The sequence below is a fragment of the Sapajus apella genome, unplaced genomic scaffold, assembly GCF_009761245.1.
Source record: "Sapajus apella isolate SASKATOON/1434 unplaced genomic scaffold, GSC_monkey_1.0 scaffold61, whole genome shotgun sequence".
Lineage (NCBI taxonomy): Eukaryota > Metazoa > Chordata > Mammalia > Primates > Cebidae > Sapajus > Sapajus apella.
In genome coordinates, this window is record NW_022437001.1 from 1,313,710 (window position 1) to 1,328,115 (window position 14,406).

Consider the following 14,406-nt stretch of genomic DNA (forward strand, 5'->3'; position numbering starts at 1 on the left):
TATCAGACTTGGCATGCAGCAGGAAGTCTAGAAATGGTCCCACAGAAGGCGATTTGGTGGGAGCACGACTAGCTAAGAAGCAAGGCAAGGGGGGCACTCAGAAAACAGTGCTTCTAGACACCAGACCAATCACAAGGAAAACCACAGGCATTTCGGGAAATGACTAATAGTCTTGAGAGAGAGGAGAGCCAAAGTGGTGGTTATTGACAAGTCCCTATTTCCACCATTAGTTCAGTGGATTTTTGAAAGGACAATGATTAGGTAGAGATAAGATGCAGCAAACTGGCCGGTTTTCATTTGTGAAAGGAAGCAAAAACACTTACATGCATAGGATTTTTATCTCCCTCTAGTGGTGGGGTGGGGCCTTTGATAGCCTATTACTGCATAATACTGCTTCATAAACAAAAATAAGCTTCCATTACAGTGCGGTTTGCCCATAAGATTAGGATTTTCATTAGGTGTGTTGCTCTCCCTTATGGTGGTTTTCAAAACATTTCCAGCCTTCCATGTGATGGAGTGAACTGCCTCCTAAGGATGCTGATTACCAATGATAAGGTAGCAAGGGTCTCCTTCTCTTTTTAGCTAGAGACACAAGATTCTCTTCTCTGTTGTCCTAACAAAAATGAAGCCATTTTGTGCTCAGAGGCAACTCCCCTGACCCTTAATCGTGGCCAGAAAAACCTGAGGAGCTAAAAAAGAGAGAGCAAGCTTACCTAGAGTAAAGGTGGAAAACATGGAAACTCAGAGGGAAGACTCTAGTAAAGGATCTAGAGAATCATCTGAACCTTAAATAAAGGGCAATAATTAGAGAGAAATTTTGGAACAAGTCTCCACCACTCCCTTCCCATCCCTGTCATTTTTGTCATTTTTATCCTTGGTCAAATGACCAATACTTCTGGTGTAGCAATTTAGATCAGTGATAGTGGATGAAAAAGTAGAAAAGATAGAAAAAGTAAATGATGACAATTTTAAAGAGAGTAACTAAAGTTTCCTTCTTCCATATGGAGGAATTAAATTGTACAATATCATAATTGTATGAGAGTATTAAAGGAAAAGATCAAAGGTTACAGCCATCTAATCAATAGATTATTGATCAGTAACTGAAAACCTATCAGTGTGAAGTATACAAAGTATACAGCTTTTCCCCTTGCCCTGCTCTATACTCAGAATTAGGCATCACTGATGTCTACTTCTCCTCTTGAATGTCTCCAAGGCAACCAAACTCATATGTTTTCTTTGCAAACCTATTTCTTTTCTGGTTTCCTTAGCTCAGTGAATAACTTCATCAGCCAGTAGTGCAAGCCAGAAATCCAGGAGTTACTTGATCCTCCTAGCCAACCACCATCATATCCAATTCATCACATTCCTTCAGTTTTACTTCCTAAATATATCTCGAATAGATCCATGTCTCTTTGCCTCTGCCATCACCCTAATTAATCATCTCTCCCCTCAACAATGACTACTACAAATGGCATCCACTCCATCCTTTTTCAAATGCATTCTCCACACTGCATTACCTTATTCAACAAATATTTTTGAGGAGCCTACTTTGTACTGTAGTTAATAAGACAGACAAGGCATTTGTGGAAATAGAAGATAAACATCAGATAGTCAAAAGCACTATGAGAACAAAGTAGGGTGATGAAACAGAGAGTGGCTAAATAACTATTCTAGACTGTGTTCAAATACAAGAAATTGGTGGCAGTTTTATCAAGGTGTATAAGTTTTGACGCAGGAAAATGAAGGAAATCCACTGGGACGATGGTATCTGCTTCTAGCATATTATGAGTATACTTCTGATACTGGCCAATAAGAAGAAGGAGAATAGGTTAAAATGTACATGAACATTCAATCTAGGTCTGTTTGTCTCCAAATACCTCTGCTTAAACATAGCACTTACTGCCTATGTGGAAGCATCTTATTTTTGTGAACTGCTGTATGTCTCTTTTCTTTAGAATGTAAGCTCCATGAACGTACGGGCCGTAACTGTCTTGGTCTCTGCAGTAACTACAGTGCCTAAGAACCGAGTCTGACATTACCATAGGCATGCAAATAAGTATGTGTTGCATTAATGCACAAATCGCTGTGTGAAAGGGGAGAGAAGACAGAGAAAATAACGGAGTAGGCTTAGGGGATCAGGAAGTCTTTGCTGAGATGTCAAGGTCATTTACTTCCCCTCGCAAGGTTAACTGGGTTATAGAATCCCGGCCACGCTTCTCAGCACCAAGCACTAAGCGCTCACACTGAAACTCACACACACGCTCGGAGCCACAAACCTCTCCAACTCCCCGCTAGGAGGAGTCACACCTCCCCACCCAGAAACCCTCCCACCCTCTCCTCTATTTCTCCTTCCCTCCCATCTCCTCCGTGTTCCGGCAGTCTTCGAGTCACAATGCTTGCCGGGAATAGTAGTCTTCCGGTCTGAGCCCGTAGCGTTTTAAATACATTTACAGAACTACGCTTCCCTGGGATCCTCGCTGTAGACTGTGGCTGAGTCACCTGACCAAGACCCTGGAGTTACAATGGCGGCGCCCGTGCTGCGCCGGGGCTGCCGTGGAAGACTTTGGGCTTTAGCCTGCGTTGACGGCGGTTCTTGCCACGGAAGAGGGGCTCCGACTGGGTCCCCATCCAACAGGATTAGGGGACAGAGCTCAGTGGCTCAGCAGCCCCTCCACACGGCCCAGAAGCCGAGGAAAGGGTATTTTGTTTCATACTATTTCTGCTCACCTAACTGTGAGGTGGAACTGCAGGATTGGGGAAATTATGGCAATTACAGCCCAGCTACTAGGCGTTTTGGCTGACGGAAGGGCGTTGAGTTATAACCTGGCGCCCCGAACCCTAAATAAAAGCACAAAACAGGCCCTCTATCAGCTCCGCCCTCATATATAAACACTGTTTTCAAATAGACATAGTTGGAGAATTCGCGAGTGCAAAATAGCAAATATTTTCTTGAAGGCAGCACAGACAGTGGATTCGGTCATATTACTAATTGCAGTAGCAGTGGGGACGGTGACAGTAGTAGCGGGATCATATTTAGCTGATTTTATTTAGCGCTAGTTTGGGCCAGCAGTGTTCTAAAGGTAGAAAAGGAGCCTTTACCTACTAGCTCTGAGTAGAGCTGGCTTAATGTCATTAGTCAGAAAACACTAGCTATCTCTGCAGGCGTATTATGTTGAATGTGTGTGTCTAGACCTAGGAAGACGCAGCCAAAAGAAGAGATACTCCCTTCTGGTTATGTAGAGAGTTTTGCTTATTTGGCCAGATATCCCCTGAACAAACAGCTGTTTATGCTTCATTATATAAGAATTAAATAGTTTCTCTTTAAATACAGAAACATAAGGCAAGTTCTAATATTTTGTTTATTCTTTGAGATTGGTTGGCAGTATTTTTGCTTTCAGTTGGAGAAACAGAGGGAAATTGCCCAGAAGTATTCAGTTTGTTTTCTTTTCGTGAATTAGATTGTTTCCCTGTGAATGGAAAGTACATTTTTTTCTCTCATGTAATGGAACTGCAAAAATACTTTGATGCTTTACTGCATGCAGAATTTCTAATGAGTTTTTGCTTTAATTCCCCTCCCTTATTGGCTGTTTCCAAACTTTGGAAAGAAGGAATTATTCTTGCAGTACTTCAGACATAGAAATTTATGTGTTGAAATGATTGAAACAAAACAAAATAATGTAAAATCTGTGTATGTATATACATATATATGTGTGTATATATAAAAAAATGTAAAAAATTGCTTGGGAGAAGAGCAGGATAGGAACATACATGGATTTCTTAGGGAATAAACACATTTATAAAGACCTGGAGAGATCTGTGTACAGATACAACAGAGAAGGAATGGCCAGACAAGAGAGATTATTATAGCATTTAACAACTTCTTAGATCTGATAGCAATCAAACATGAACAAAGTAACCTGAAATTAGGTCTCAGGAATCAAAAGTGATTTGGGGGACCAAAAATATGCCATATCAGATGGTTTAATATGGTGGGGTTCTTGCAAACTTTTTTTCAAGAGTATTATTTAGTGGTGATGTATTATATTTGTGCCTCTCTGGTTATTATACTTGCAAGCCATTATTATGAAATGAATTCAAAACATGGTTGAGAATTTCTTTTTTAAATAGGAGATGTGAAACTATTTATCATTATTTCTCTAGTAGTAGAATCTTCCCGTTTATGTTAATTCTAAATAATGTGGGGAAGATCAGCTTTCTTCATTTACCAAGTGATTACTTGATCAGGTACAGTTAACTTGTTAAATGCTGCTTTTCACTGAAGTCAGCCAAGCAGTTGTCACCTGATGGGTATCACCTGATACCCATTTCTAAATTGTTTTAAGATGCCAACTTGTTCCTTTCTCTATTGCCTTCATGTGTATGTAGTCAGCCTCCTGATGCCATGTTGTAAATGAATTTTAGTTTGCCAATGTCAATGTAAGTGCTTATTATGAATTGTTTTTATTTAGTCACTGATAAAATATGACACATTTTAAATGTGAGGATATAATATTATAATAAGTTTAAAACACATATAGGAAATTAACATTTGTGGTTTAGACTTATAGAAATTCATTCATGGTGACAAGTATACTTGCATCTTAACTATTATCTCTTTCTTCTTAGTGAACACAATTGGGCTGCAGTGGTAGGTTTGGAAATTCATGCCCAGATTTCCTCCAACTCTAAACTCTTCTCTGGATCTCAAGTTCGCTTTTCAGCACCTCCAAATTCTTTGGTTTCTTTTTTTGATGCATCTCTACCTGGAACTTTGCCGGTAAGGCTTTTATTTAATCCTATTTTCATTAGAAAAATGTTTATTTTATATTGAACATGGAAAATTATTTTCTTGTTTTAATAATAACACAGCTCTTTGGAAATACTTATATAGGGAATTTGGGGTAAAGTGAGATGTACTAAATGTTTTCTAAAAACCCATCTCTGTGATTCTAAGTCTGAACATATTTGTACACGTATTCATCACTTCACAAACAATTTAGCATGCCTACTAACACCAGACATTGTGCTATGAGCTGAGTCATAAAGATGAGCAAATATCCTTGCCTTTAAGGAGTTCAAAAACTAGCAGGGTAGATATGTCTTATAAACAAATAGTGGACAGTGTGATAGGCAGAGGATGGTTTTGTAACCCAGAGGAGGGACAACTAATTCAGTAAAAGGAAGGACTATTGTGAGAAATTGAGATAGGGGTACATTTAGTTAAGGAACAGTTACTGAAGAGGTGGTCGTCTGAGCTATTTGAGAAGCCACATAGAATTTAGGCAGATGAATGAAGGAGGAGGAGGAATCTACTCAAAGGAAGCAGTATATATCACATTATCTACAGTGTAAGGCCAATAATGATTGTGGTTATTAAAAATTAAGAAACACTCAATAATGTAGAAAATAGCCATAATATGCAGTGAGTTAACTATTGTACTCATCTAACCACTCATTTTCACTTGATCCTGTGGAATGAGTGGACCCACTATACCCATCAGCAAGACTTTTTGCATATATTTTTAGATCATTGGTTGAATTTTTAAGAAAAGTATGGAGGGAACAATGTAAATGCTTTAGCTAATGAATAGCATATGGTCTGTCCAGGACCTAAAATATCAACTGTGTTTTGGGTTTCCTGTCATCTTTGGAGAAAAAGTATATCCATCGTGGTGATGAAGGTGAGGAGGGGCAGACATTGTTGTGGGTGAACTCCATACTCCCAAACATTAAAATATGGGTGGAAGCTGGTTGAACTGAGCACTGGCAGGTTTGCAGAGGCAGAGGTGTACTTTTCTTGGTCACTGCCCACAGTGGAAGATTCTGGGCAGTGCCTCCAGTTTGCCTGCCTCACTCAGCTTTGGTTGGATTGGGGCAGCATCTTTGGGAGCTTTTCTCTTACTCAGATTTTCTGTCATGGAAGACTCCTGTCCCTGCAGACCATATCAAGGGTCACCTTTGATTTGCTGCTGGGTTCCTCTGGGAGAAGGTAAATGTGGAGGTGTGGCCTCTTTCTCTCTCTCTCTCTGACTTAGAGATCTATCTCTGGAAAGATTTTTTGTTTGTTTGAGAAGAGTGAATTTTTCAGTTATAAATGTATGAGATCTTTTTTGGGCAGAGATTCAGATATAGTACAAATAAAATAATATTTATTTAGACATGTAAAATGGAAGGCAAGTTGTCATAACACCTCTACATTTTCCCTTCCAGATTCAAAACATTTTTTTCCCATGCGGTAGTTAATTACCAAGAGACTGGGCATAAACTGTGAGTTCCTCCTAGGTTTTTACAGCTGTGAATGTGATGGCTATCAGGGTATACTTATTACAGTTCACTGTAGAAACAGATCCATTTGCAGATAACCATGTTTTCTGTAAATAGACTCTCCAGTTATATCTAAATTTGGTCAAATATTAGAAAAATACAAAATAATTAAAATGCCAGCATTTTAATTGCTTCGTAAAACTTGTTATGCACCAAAAAAGAAGGTACTTGTTCAGTGATAAGCATGTCAGTAACATAGTGAAGGTGTTTGGGACATTTGAGTGTTGAGAGCTTGGTTTACATTAATTAAATTGCAGACAAAGTCTATAAGTATAGTTTGCATGAGCTAGGATTTGTTTTCCTCTTCAGAGCTTAGAACAATTATGGCTTAAGTAGCCTAAATGGGTTATTCTGTAGACAGAACAGATTACCTCTTTTTCAGAAATGTTTCTGTCTTTAAGGAACCTAATTTAGTATGTGAGCAACATTACAAAGCATTGTCACTCAAAACATTTCAAAATCTTGTGATTCACCTCTAATAGATTTAGATTTAATATACACTAAAACCTTTAGACAATTCTTTTCTAAGTCCTATGGAGATGTATAAAGAGGCTCTGATAGCCAGACTCTGCTTATAACTCTATTTATAGCAAACCAATAAATTCAGAGTATGTTGGTACTTCTGAGGATTTTAGTGGAACATTATGTTATTGTTTTGATCAGGTAAACCAAAAGTGTAAGTGTGATTCATGATGATGCTTGAAATTCTTTCTGACCAGGGCTTATACTGCTCCCTTCTCTCCTGCTTCTTCCCCACCCCCTACTTGGCTGATTGTGCCTTCTCACATGGCTGTGTTCAGCCACTCGGCCCTGAAATGTTGGTTTCCCATGTTTTATTCCTTGGCTCTCAGTTCTTCGGTTCCCTGTGTTACCCTGAGTAATCTTTTTACCCTCAAATAAAGCTCCCCTCTCTCTTCTAGGCAAGAAATTTATATCTATTGTGTCCTGTATATGTCCATCTGAATGATTCATAAACATCTTAAATTCGGCAGTTATAATGTTGAGCCTATTAACTTTTCTCCCCAAAGTTTCACTGCCTCCTGAAGAAAGAGTAACCCAATAAAAGGAAAATATATATAAGAAGAAGCAAAAATCAGTGGGAAAGGATGATTTATTCAACTGATAGTTTTGGAATTGGTTAGCTATTTCGAGAAAAAATATTGTTCATTTAATACATTAAAACAAAATTCATATATATATAAGTTAAATGTCAAATTAAATCCAAAAAAATATAGGAGAATATTTGTTTGTCCTTGGGTTGGGGAGAAACTTTGTAAGCATAAAAGCAAGGAAAAGAAACTCAGGCAAAATGATGGCACTTTGACTAATTTATTCACCCAACATATATTCATTGACCTAGTATTTATATTAGGAATCTGTCCTTGGAAAATAAACATGTGGGCAAAGACTTATATGAAGAGATATCTACAGCAGATCTATTTTTAATGGTAGAAAATTGGAAGTAACCACAATTTCTTAGTGATGGGGGAATCATTGAGTAAATTATGATACATTAGTACAGTGGTGAATCATACATTATGAAGCCACTGATATGTTTATAATAGACTTTTAGTGGCATAGGAAAATGCTGAAGATAAAAATTTTAAGAGATGAATGGAATTTTCATGTAGATTACTTAATCTTTGCATCAGTTTCTTATAAAGTGAGGATAACTGACTCATTGGATTTGTGTGACAATTAAATGAATCAGTGCCTTTAAAACACTTAAAATAGTAATTGCACGTGATAAGTGCTCTTACTAATCAGGTAATTAACAGGCAATAAGAGGTAATTAATTAAAAGGCTCTTAATAATAGGTAAGGTAAATCTTACCTACTAGTATACACATAGTGGTTGGTGGCTTTCATCTTTACAAAGGCTCTCTGAGTTACTAAGCACAGTTACGTTGCCAGTGAGAGCAAAAGTAAATGCTACACGTAACAATTGGTCACTTAACCTTGATTTCACTGCCTGCGAAAACTAACCTAGTATTCTTATCACCTCAGAGATATATAGAGAATTAAATAAGTAATAAAAACCAGTAAAAACTAGTATATTGGATAAAATTATTTCTGAATTAGAAATAATTACTTTGATTGCAAAAAAAGAAGGCTTATGAGATTTTTTTTCCCATCTGTAATTACTTAGAGTGTTTTTTGGTCCAAAAAATAGTGACCAGTTATTTGTTAAATATGCTAATAAAAGGATAGAAAATGATAGCCAAAAGAATTTAGGTTATAGTGTAAAGTCTTTTTCTGTAGACCAGATTTGCTGTACATATAATTTCATTTGCCCTGCTGGCCCATTAAAGAGATGTCCATGATAGCAGAAGCCCCAAGTAATTAGAAGAGTGGTAGTGCTTTAAAATGTCACAAGATTAATCAGTAAGTATTTATTGAGTGCCTTCAAAGTGCATGGGATTGTCTCTGGATTTAGTGAAAAATTAGGATTGTTACTTAAAACAATTGTGGTAACATACAGTCTTTCTGTAGACATTTCATTCTTCCTCTATGTCGGTGTGTCTTCATTCACTAAGCTGGCATATATTGGATGCCTATGGTATGCTAGCCCTTGTGCTAGATCTAGTGACACAGCTTTGAACTTGGTAGAAGATAGACATGGGTCTTGCCCACATGGAGCATGAACAAGCAAGCAGGCAATTGCAGTACCTTTTATTAAACATGGTAGTGGTGGAAATACAAGGTGCTTGAGGAGCACACAGGAAGAGTATTCAACACAGATATAAGGAATTTGTGAAACTGGCCTAGTAAAATGTGAATAGGATGTACAAAGACCAGAAGAAAAACAGAACATGGCTTGCTCTAGAAACAAACATTTTCCATCTGTTGTAGCATAGAGCTTGAATATGGACATTGAAAGAGATGAGACTAGAACAGAAAACATAGCTTGTACCATATAAGCCTGTATAGAGTGTGGATCCCATTTGCAAAGAGGTAAGAAGATATAAGGAGAGTACAGGGCCAGAAACTCCAAGCAGGAGAGTGTTTTGAGGAGGAGAGAGTACAAGAATGTTGGATGCTACTGAGAGGTCTACTAAAGTGAGGACTAGGAAGTACCCATTGGATTTATTAAGAAGGGTATCCTTCGTAAGAACGGTTTGAGTGGGGTGATGGAAATAGAAGGTAGGTGGTGGTAGATTGAGAAATGTCGTGGCATAGAGGAAGAAGTGAGACTGTGAGCAACTGTTTCAAAAAGTTTTACTATGAAGGAAAACAGAATGCAGCAGGTGAAAGGAGACATGGAATCAAGGGAAAGCATTTATTGGTGATGTCTTTCTTAATATTGGAGAGACTCGACAATGTTTAAATGAGTTATATAGTCTGATAACATACACTTAAAATGTGTTTAAGAGGGTAGATCTCATGTTAAGTGTTCTTACTGCAATAAAACAAATTTTCAAAAAACTGCTGATGAAAAGGAGCCAATGAAGAAGGGGCAGTTAAAGACAGCAGAGCCTTTTGATTAGTACGGCAAACTGAACACATGCATTTTAATCCATCCTCTCTGTAACCCAAAGAAGTCCCACTGAAACGATAGTGAAACAATGCAAATATGATACGCCTACAAAAGAATGGAAGAGGAGATGAGTGTGTGAGAGAGATGGTAGGTGGACGAGGGCCTCATTTTGCAGAGCAGGATGAACTGTGACCTAAGCGCCTGCAAGAAGGAACAGTAGTGAAACCTGAGATGATGTGTCCTACACAACCTTAGAAACACTCAGGTTGTGGGGGCGTCAAGTATTGTGGAAAGCTGGCTGAGGTGAAAACAAAGGGGCTGAGTCAGAGTCTGCGTACAGGGCAGTGAGATCTGGGCTTCTCTCCTAGACCCTGGGCAGGTGCCCCACCCCCAGAGGAATTTATATTCTTTGGAGAAATTCAGCTCCTGACATACTTTCCCTGAGGCCACCAGCCAGAGTGAAAGGCACTGGTAACCTGTCAGATAGCATCTGTAGTGAACCAAGACCTGCCTAGTCCTTTTCCCTGCCCAGTGTGGGAACTCAAGTGCCCTGGTATGTCCATCTCTCCTCTTCCTTTCCTCCCCAGACAAGAATCTGCAGGAGCTACTTTGAAGTTTATGTGACCCTAGTGGGAAGAACATAAGATATTGACATGGTGGGAGGTCTCTCAATTAAAAAAAAAAAAAAATCTGCCTGGCCACCTGATTGCCTTAGAGTGAAGGCCACCAGTCAACAAGCCTTGGGCATTTACATGGGACTTTTAATTGGCATTTTAGTATCTTATTTTAAAATTTAGATTGAGAGCTAAAAGTCACCAAACACTTGAAGAAATTCTCCAACATGATAGACAAAGCCTGAAATAAAAACAAAAGCTAAAGGAAATAGAAGGCTATAAATAATGCACAGGGTAAAAGAGTACTTAAAACATTAAAAGCTTTTATAAATGCCCTCAGAGAGATAAGGGAAGGTAGCTGCATCGTTGAAACAAGAACACAATACCGCTTTTAAAAAACGAACAAACAGGATGAAAATGAGCTCTTCGAAATTAAAATTATGGTGCCTCTCCTTCCCCCAGGAAAGTTAGAAGATAATGTCAAGAAAATCTTCCAGAGAATAAAACCAGTGTTCAGTGCATAGGACAATAGAAGAAAAAAATAAGCAAATTAGAGAATCACTCCAGGAAGTTCAGCATCTGATTAATAAGAGACTCATGAAAAAATAGAAGATAGACTCGAGGAAACTCTCAAACAAAACACATGGATTAATTTCCCGGAGAAAGACGTATATCTGGTAAATGGAAAGGGCCTGCCAACTACCCAGCATGAGGAATAAAAATAGTCTCACATGCAGGCATGTCAAGAAATTTATTTGGGATAAAGTTAATATTCTAAAGATTACAGAGAAGAAAAAAATAATCAGGCCCACATGCAAAGAATTGGGAGTCAGACATCAGACTTCTCAACAGCAGCATTTACACCTGGAAAAGAATGGAGCCGTGCCTTAAACATTCCTGGGGAAAAACAATTATAATTCTAGGATTCTGTACCCAACAGTATCAGTCAGGTATGGCAGTAGAAGAATGATATTTTCAGCCAGACTCTCAAAAAGTTTGCCTTTCCTTATCCCAGGAACCTGCTGGAATAATGGAGAAGCTTCGGGTTGCCAGCTCTACCATGAGACCTGTTGGAAGAGGAAGAAGGTGGCTCCAGAATAAAGAATTCTAGGGAAAAATGGGAGTAGGGAATTAGCAGGTATCTGATTTGTATGGAAAAAAAGGTTTCCATATAATCTGGAGTCTTTAGAGGAATGAGCAATAGGTACATAAAAAAAGTGAAGCACATGAAAAAAACGAAAGACTTAACAAGTCTAGGAAAAAAGAAAGGAAATGTAATAATAGTATTTTATTAGTTCAGGAGAGAAATATTTAAATAATAATAAAAGCACCAACTACTGATTTAATGAAAACTGTGATATAACCTGGATATTGGGAAAGAAAAGAACGAAATTCTTACCTACCATAATTGGAAGTCATGTTCTAAACTGATCAAGCAAGGAAAAAGTAACCTAAGTATAGGCTTTAGGAGCATTTTTGGCCACTGATTAGAGGCCTCTGTCTCCCTTTCAGGCCTTAAGCCAGTAGATTGGTTTTATTTTGTTGTGGGTTATTTTTTTTTCTTTGGCGGTAAGATGGGAGATGAGATTGTTATTGGGTTTTGTTTTGTTTTCTAATTAGGCGATGGGTAGACAATTTGGAGCTCCCAAGAAACAGGTTAGCAGTCAAAAGGGTCTTTAAAAACAAGATTTATTTTTATTTTATATGCAAGATAACACTAGGTAATAATCAGACGTTACCTGTACTGGTTTCTGAGCCTTCTGCTGATGACGTTTTTGTTTTTTGTTCTCAAAGTCCAAATAATGAAGCCCCTACTGCCACCCCTGCTCTCGCAACTCTTATCCTTACCCTGATTTTAAGAGAAATAGACTCATCCACATTCTAGATCCATTTATACTCAAGCTCATGCATGTGATGGGTCTTTCCGCTTCCCTGGGGGAGACATGACCTATCATCCTTTTTCTACCTGACTTTATGGGCTTGTATGTTACCCAACTTATGGTAGGGCTTTTAGGGAATGGGCATATTTTATTTTTGGATAGAAATATAATTTAGCAGCTGGGCACAGTGGCTGGTGCCTGTAATCCTAGCACTTTGGAAGGCTGAGGGGGGTGGATGGCTTGAGCCCAGGAGTTGGAGACCAGCCTGGGCAACATAGTGAAGCCCTGTCTCTACAAAAAAATACAAAAATTAGCAGGGCATGGTGGTGCATACCTGTAGTCTGCTACTTGGTTGAGGTAGGAGGATCACTTGAGCCTGGGAAGTGCTGCCATGGCACTCCAGCCTGGGTGACAGAGTGAGACCCTGTCTCAAAAATAACAAAAAAAAAAAAAAAAAAAAAAAAGAAAAGAAAAAAATCTAAATGTAGCAAGCGTGGGTAAATTCTTATAAAGTAAGATATAAAAATATTGCAAAATATATTGCAAAATATTTCATATTGTTATTCTTTCACCTTGTAACTTATATCAGTTATCTCTTAGGAATGGAATGGGCTGGGTCTTGTGGGGCTACGTTCTTAAAACAAGTACACTGTGTCATTGTGACAGTTTATAAAGTCTGTCTTTTTCCCAGATTAAGGAAGGATCGTCACATGGCAAATGGCCAGGAGCCTTGGCCAGCAGGTGATGGATTTTCCAAAGGTCCTCTGGCACAGCATATTATATAAAAATAGAAAGATAAATACCAGACAAGACAGCTCAAAGATCCGAAGGTGGTTGCTTCCAGGGAACAGGACGGGACCTAGGAAGAGGTGGGGCAGATCAGTTATTTCATGATCAGTTTTTTAAAAATACATGTCTGTGATATTTTGTTTAAAAAACTTAGGTTTAAAGGAATAAAGATATAAGGGGGAGGAATTGTTGATAGAATAAGGTTCCTGAGAAATCAGGCAGTGTCTCCAGAGCCATGGAGAAAGCCCTCTCCCACTGTAACCCGAGGGGAAGGTATGCCCCTCTGCCCCTGGGTGCAAAGAAGTTTTGACGTATGGTTGTGAAAGGTTGAGGAAGCACCTCTTTGATTTTTTTTCGTTTTCTAGCAAATACTGCTTCTTACATCTCACTCTGCTTTCGGGCCCCATTTCCTACCTGTGTTGGTGGCTCTTGCATTCTGGGTCTGTGGGTGATGAAATCCCTTCGTCTGCATGTGCCTCCAGCTGTTTGTTCCCCCACACTCTGGAATTATGGTATAGAATTCCAACTTGACACTTATTTCCCCTTGGCACTTGAAGACATTTTTCCGTTGTCCTTAGGCATCTATGATTACTGATGAGAAGTTGCATCCTTTGTAGGTAATCTGTTTTGTCTCTCTAATAGCTTTAGCCAGGATGTGTCAAGGTGTGAATTTTTTTTTTTTTTATTCTGTTCAGTGTTATTTTTAACTTAAGGACTGTACCCTGGACTGTGGAGGTATCTCTATGGAATGAATTCCTGGTGGCCTCTGCCAGGGCCCATTGGGCTTTATTGAATGAACTGGTTTCTATGTTAATTTCTTAGCCCCCTAACTGCTACCACACAGCTTAGATAGTGCCAGTGTCAAGCCCCACATGTCCAAGCCAGGTACAGGGTTAAGGGCTCAGATTTCTCAAGACTCTTTTTCACCCATGGCCTGAGGTGACTGGCCTCCTCCATAACAACCCCTCCAGTTGGCAAAAGATTTTCTAACTGGACTAGAATTTTTCGGCTCATAGCTTTATGCAGGAAGCCATCCCAGCTCCCTACCACATGGGCTCATGGCCTTGACTTCTGCCCCTAAGGTGCTTTAAATGGCTGACATCTGATGTCTCATCAGCCCAGTTAATAATAATGGTAGTAGCCGGGCGCGGTGGCTCAAGCCTGTAATCCCAGCACTTTGGGAGGCCGAGGCGGGTAGATCACGAGGTCAAGAGATCAAGACCATCCTGGTCAACATGGTGAAACCCCGTCTCTACTAAAAATACAAAAAATTAGCTGGGCATAGTGGCGCATGCCTGTAATCCCAGCTACTCAGGAGGCTG

General features: G+C 39.0%; 1 protein-coding gene across 3 annotated transcripts in view; it reads left to right on the forward strand.

The window, feature by feature from the left end:
• Positions 1–2,484: 2,484 nt before the first annotated feature.
• GATB (glutamyl-tRNA amidotransferase subunit B) overlaps positions 2,485–14,406 on the forward strand; it is a 90,592-nt gene continuing 78,670 nt past the window's right edge. For all 3 annotated transcript variants that reach the window (XM_032246411.1, XM_032246410.1, XM_032246412.1), the window contains exons 1-2: positions 2,485–2,698; positions 4,627–4,777. In XM_032246411.1, the coding sequence (XP_032102302.1) occupies positions 2,523–2,698; positions 4,627–4,777 (327 nt within the window). In that variant the 5' untranslated portion in view covers positions 2,485–2,522. The remainder of the gene's footprint in view (positions 2,699–4,626; positions 4,778–14,406) is intronic.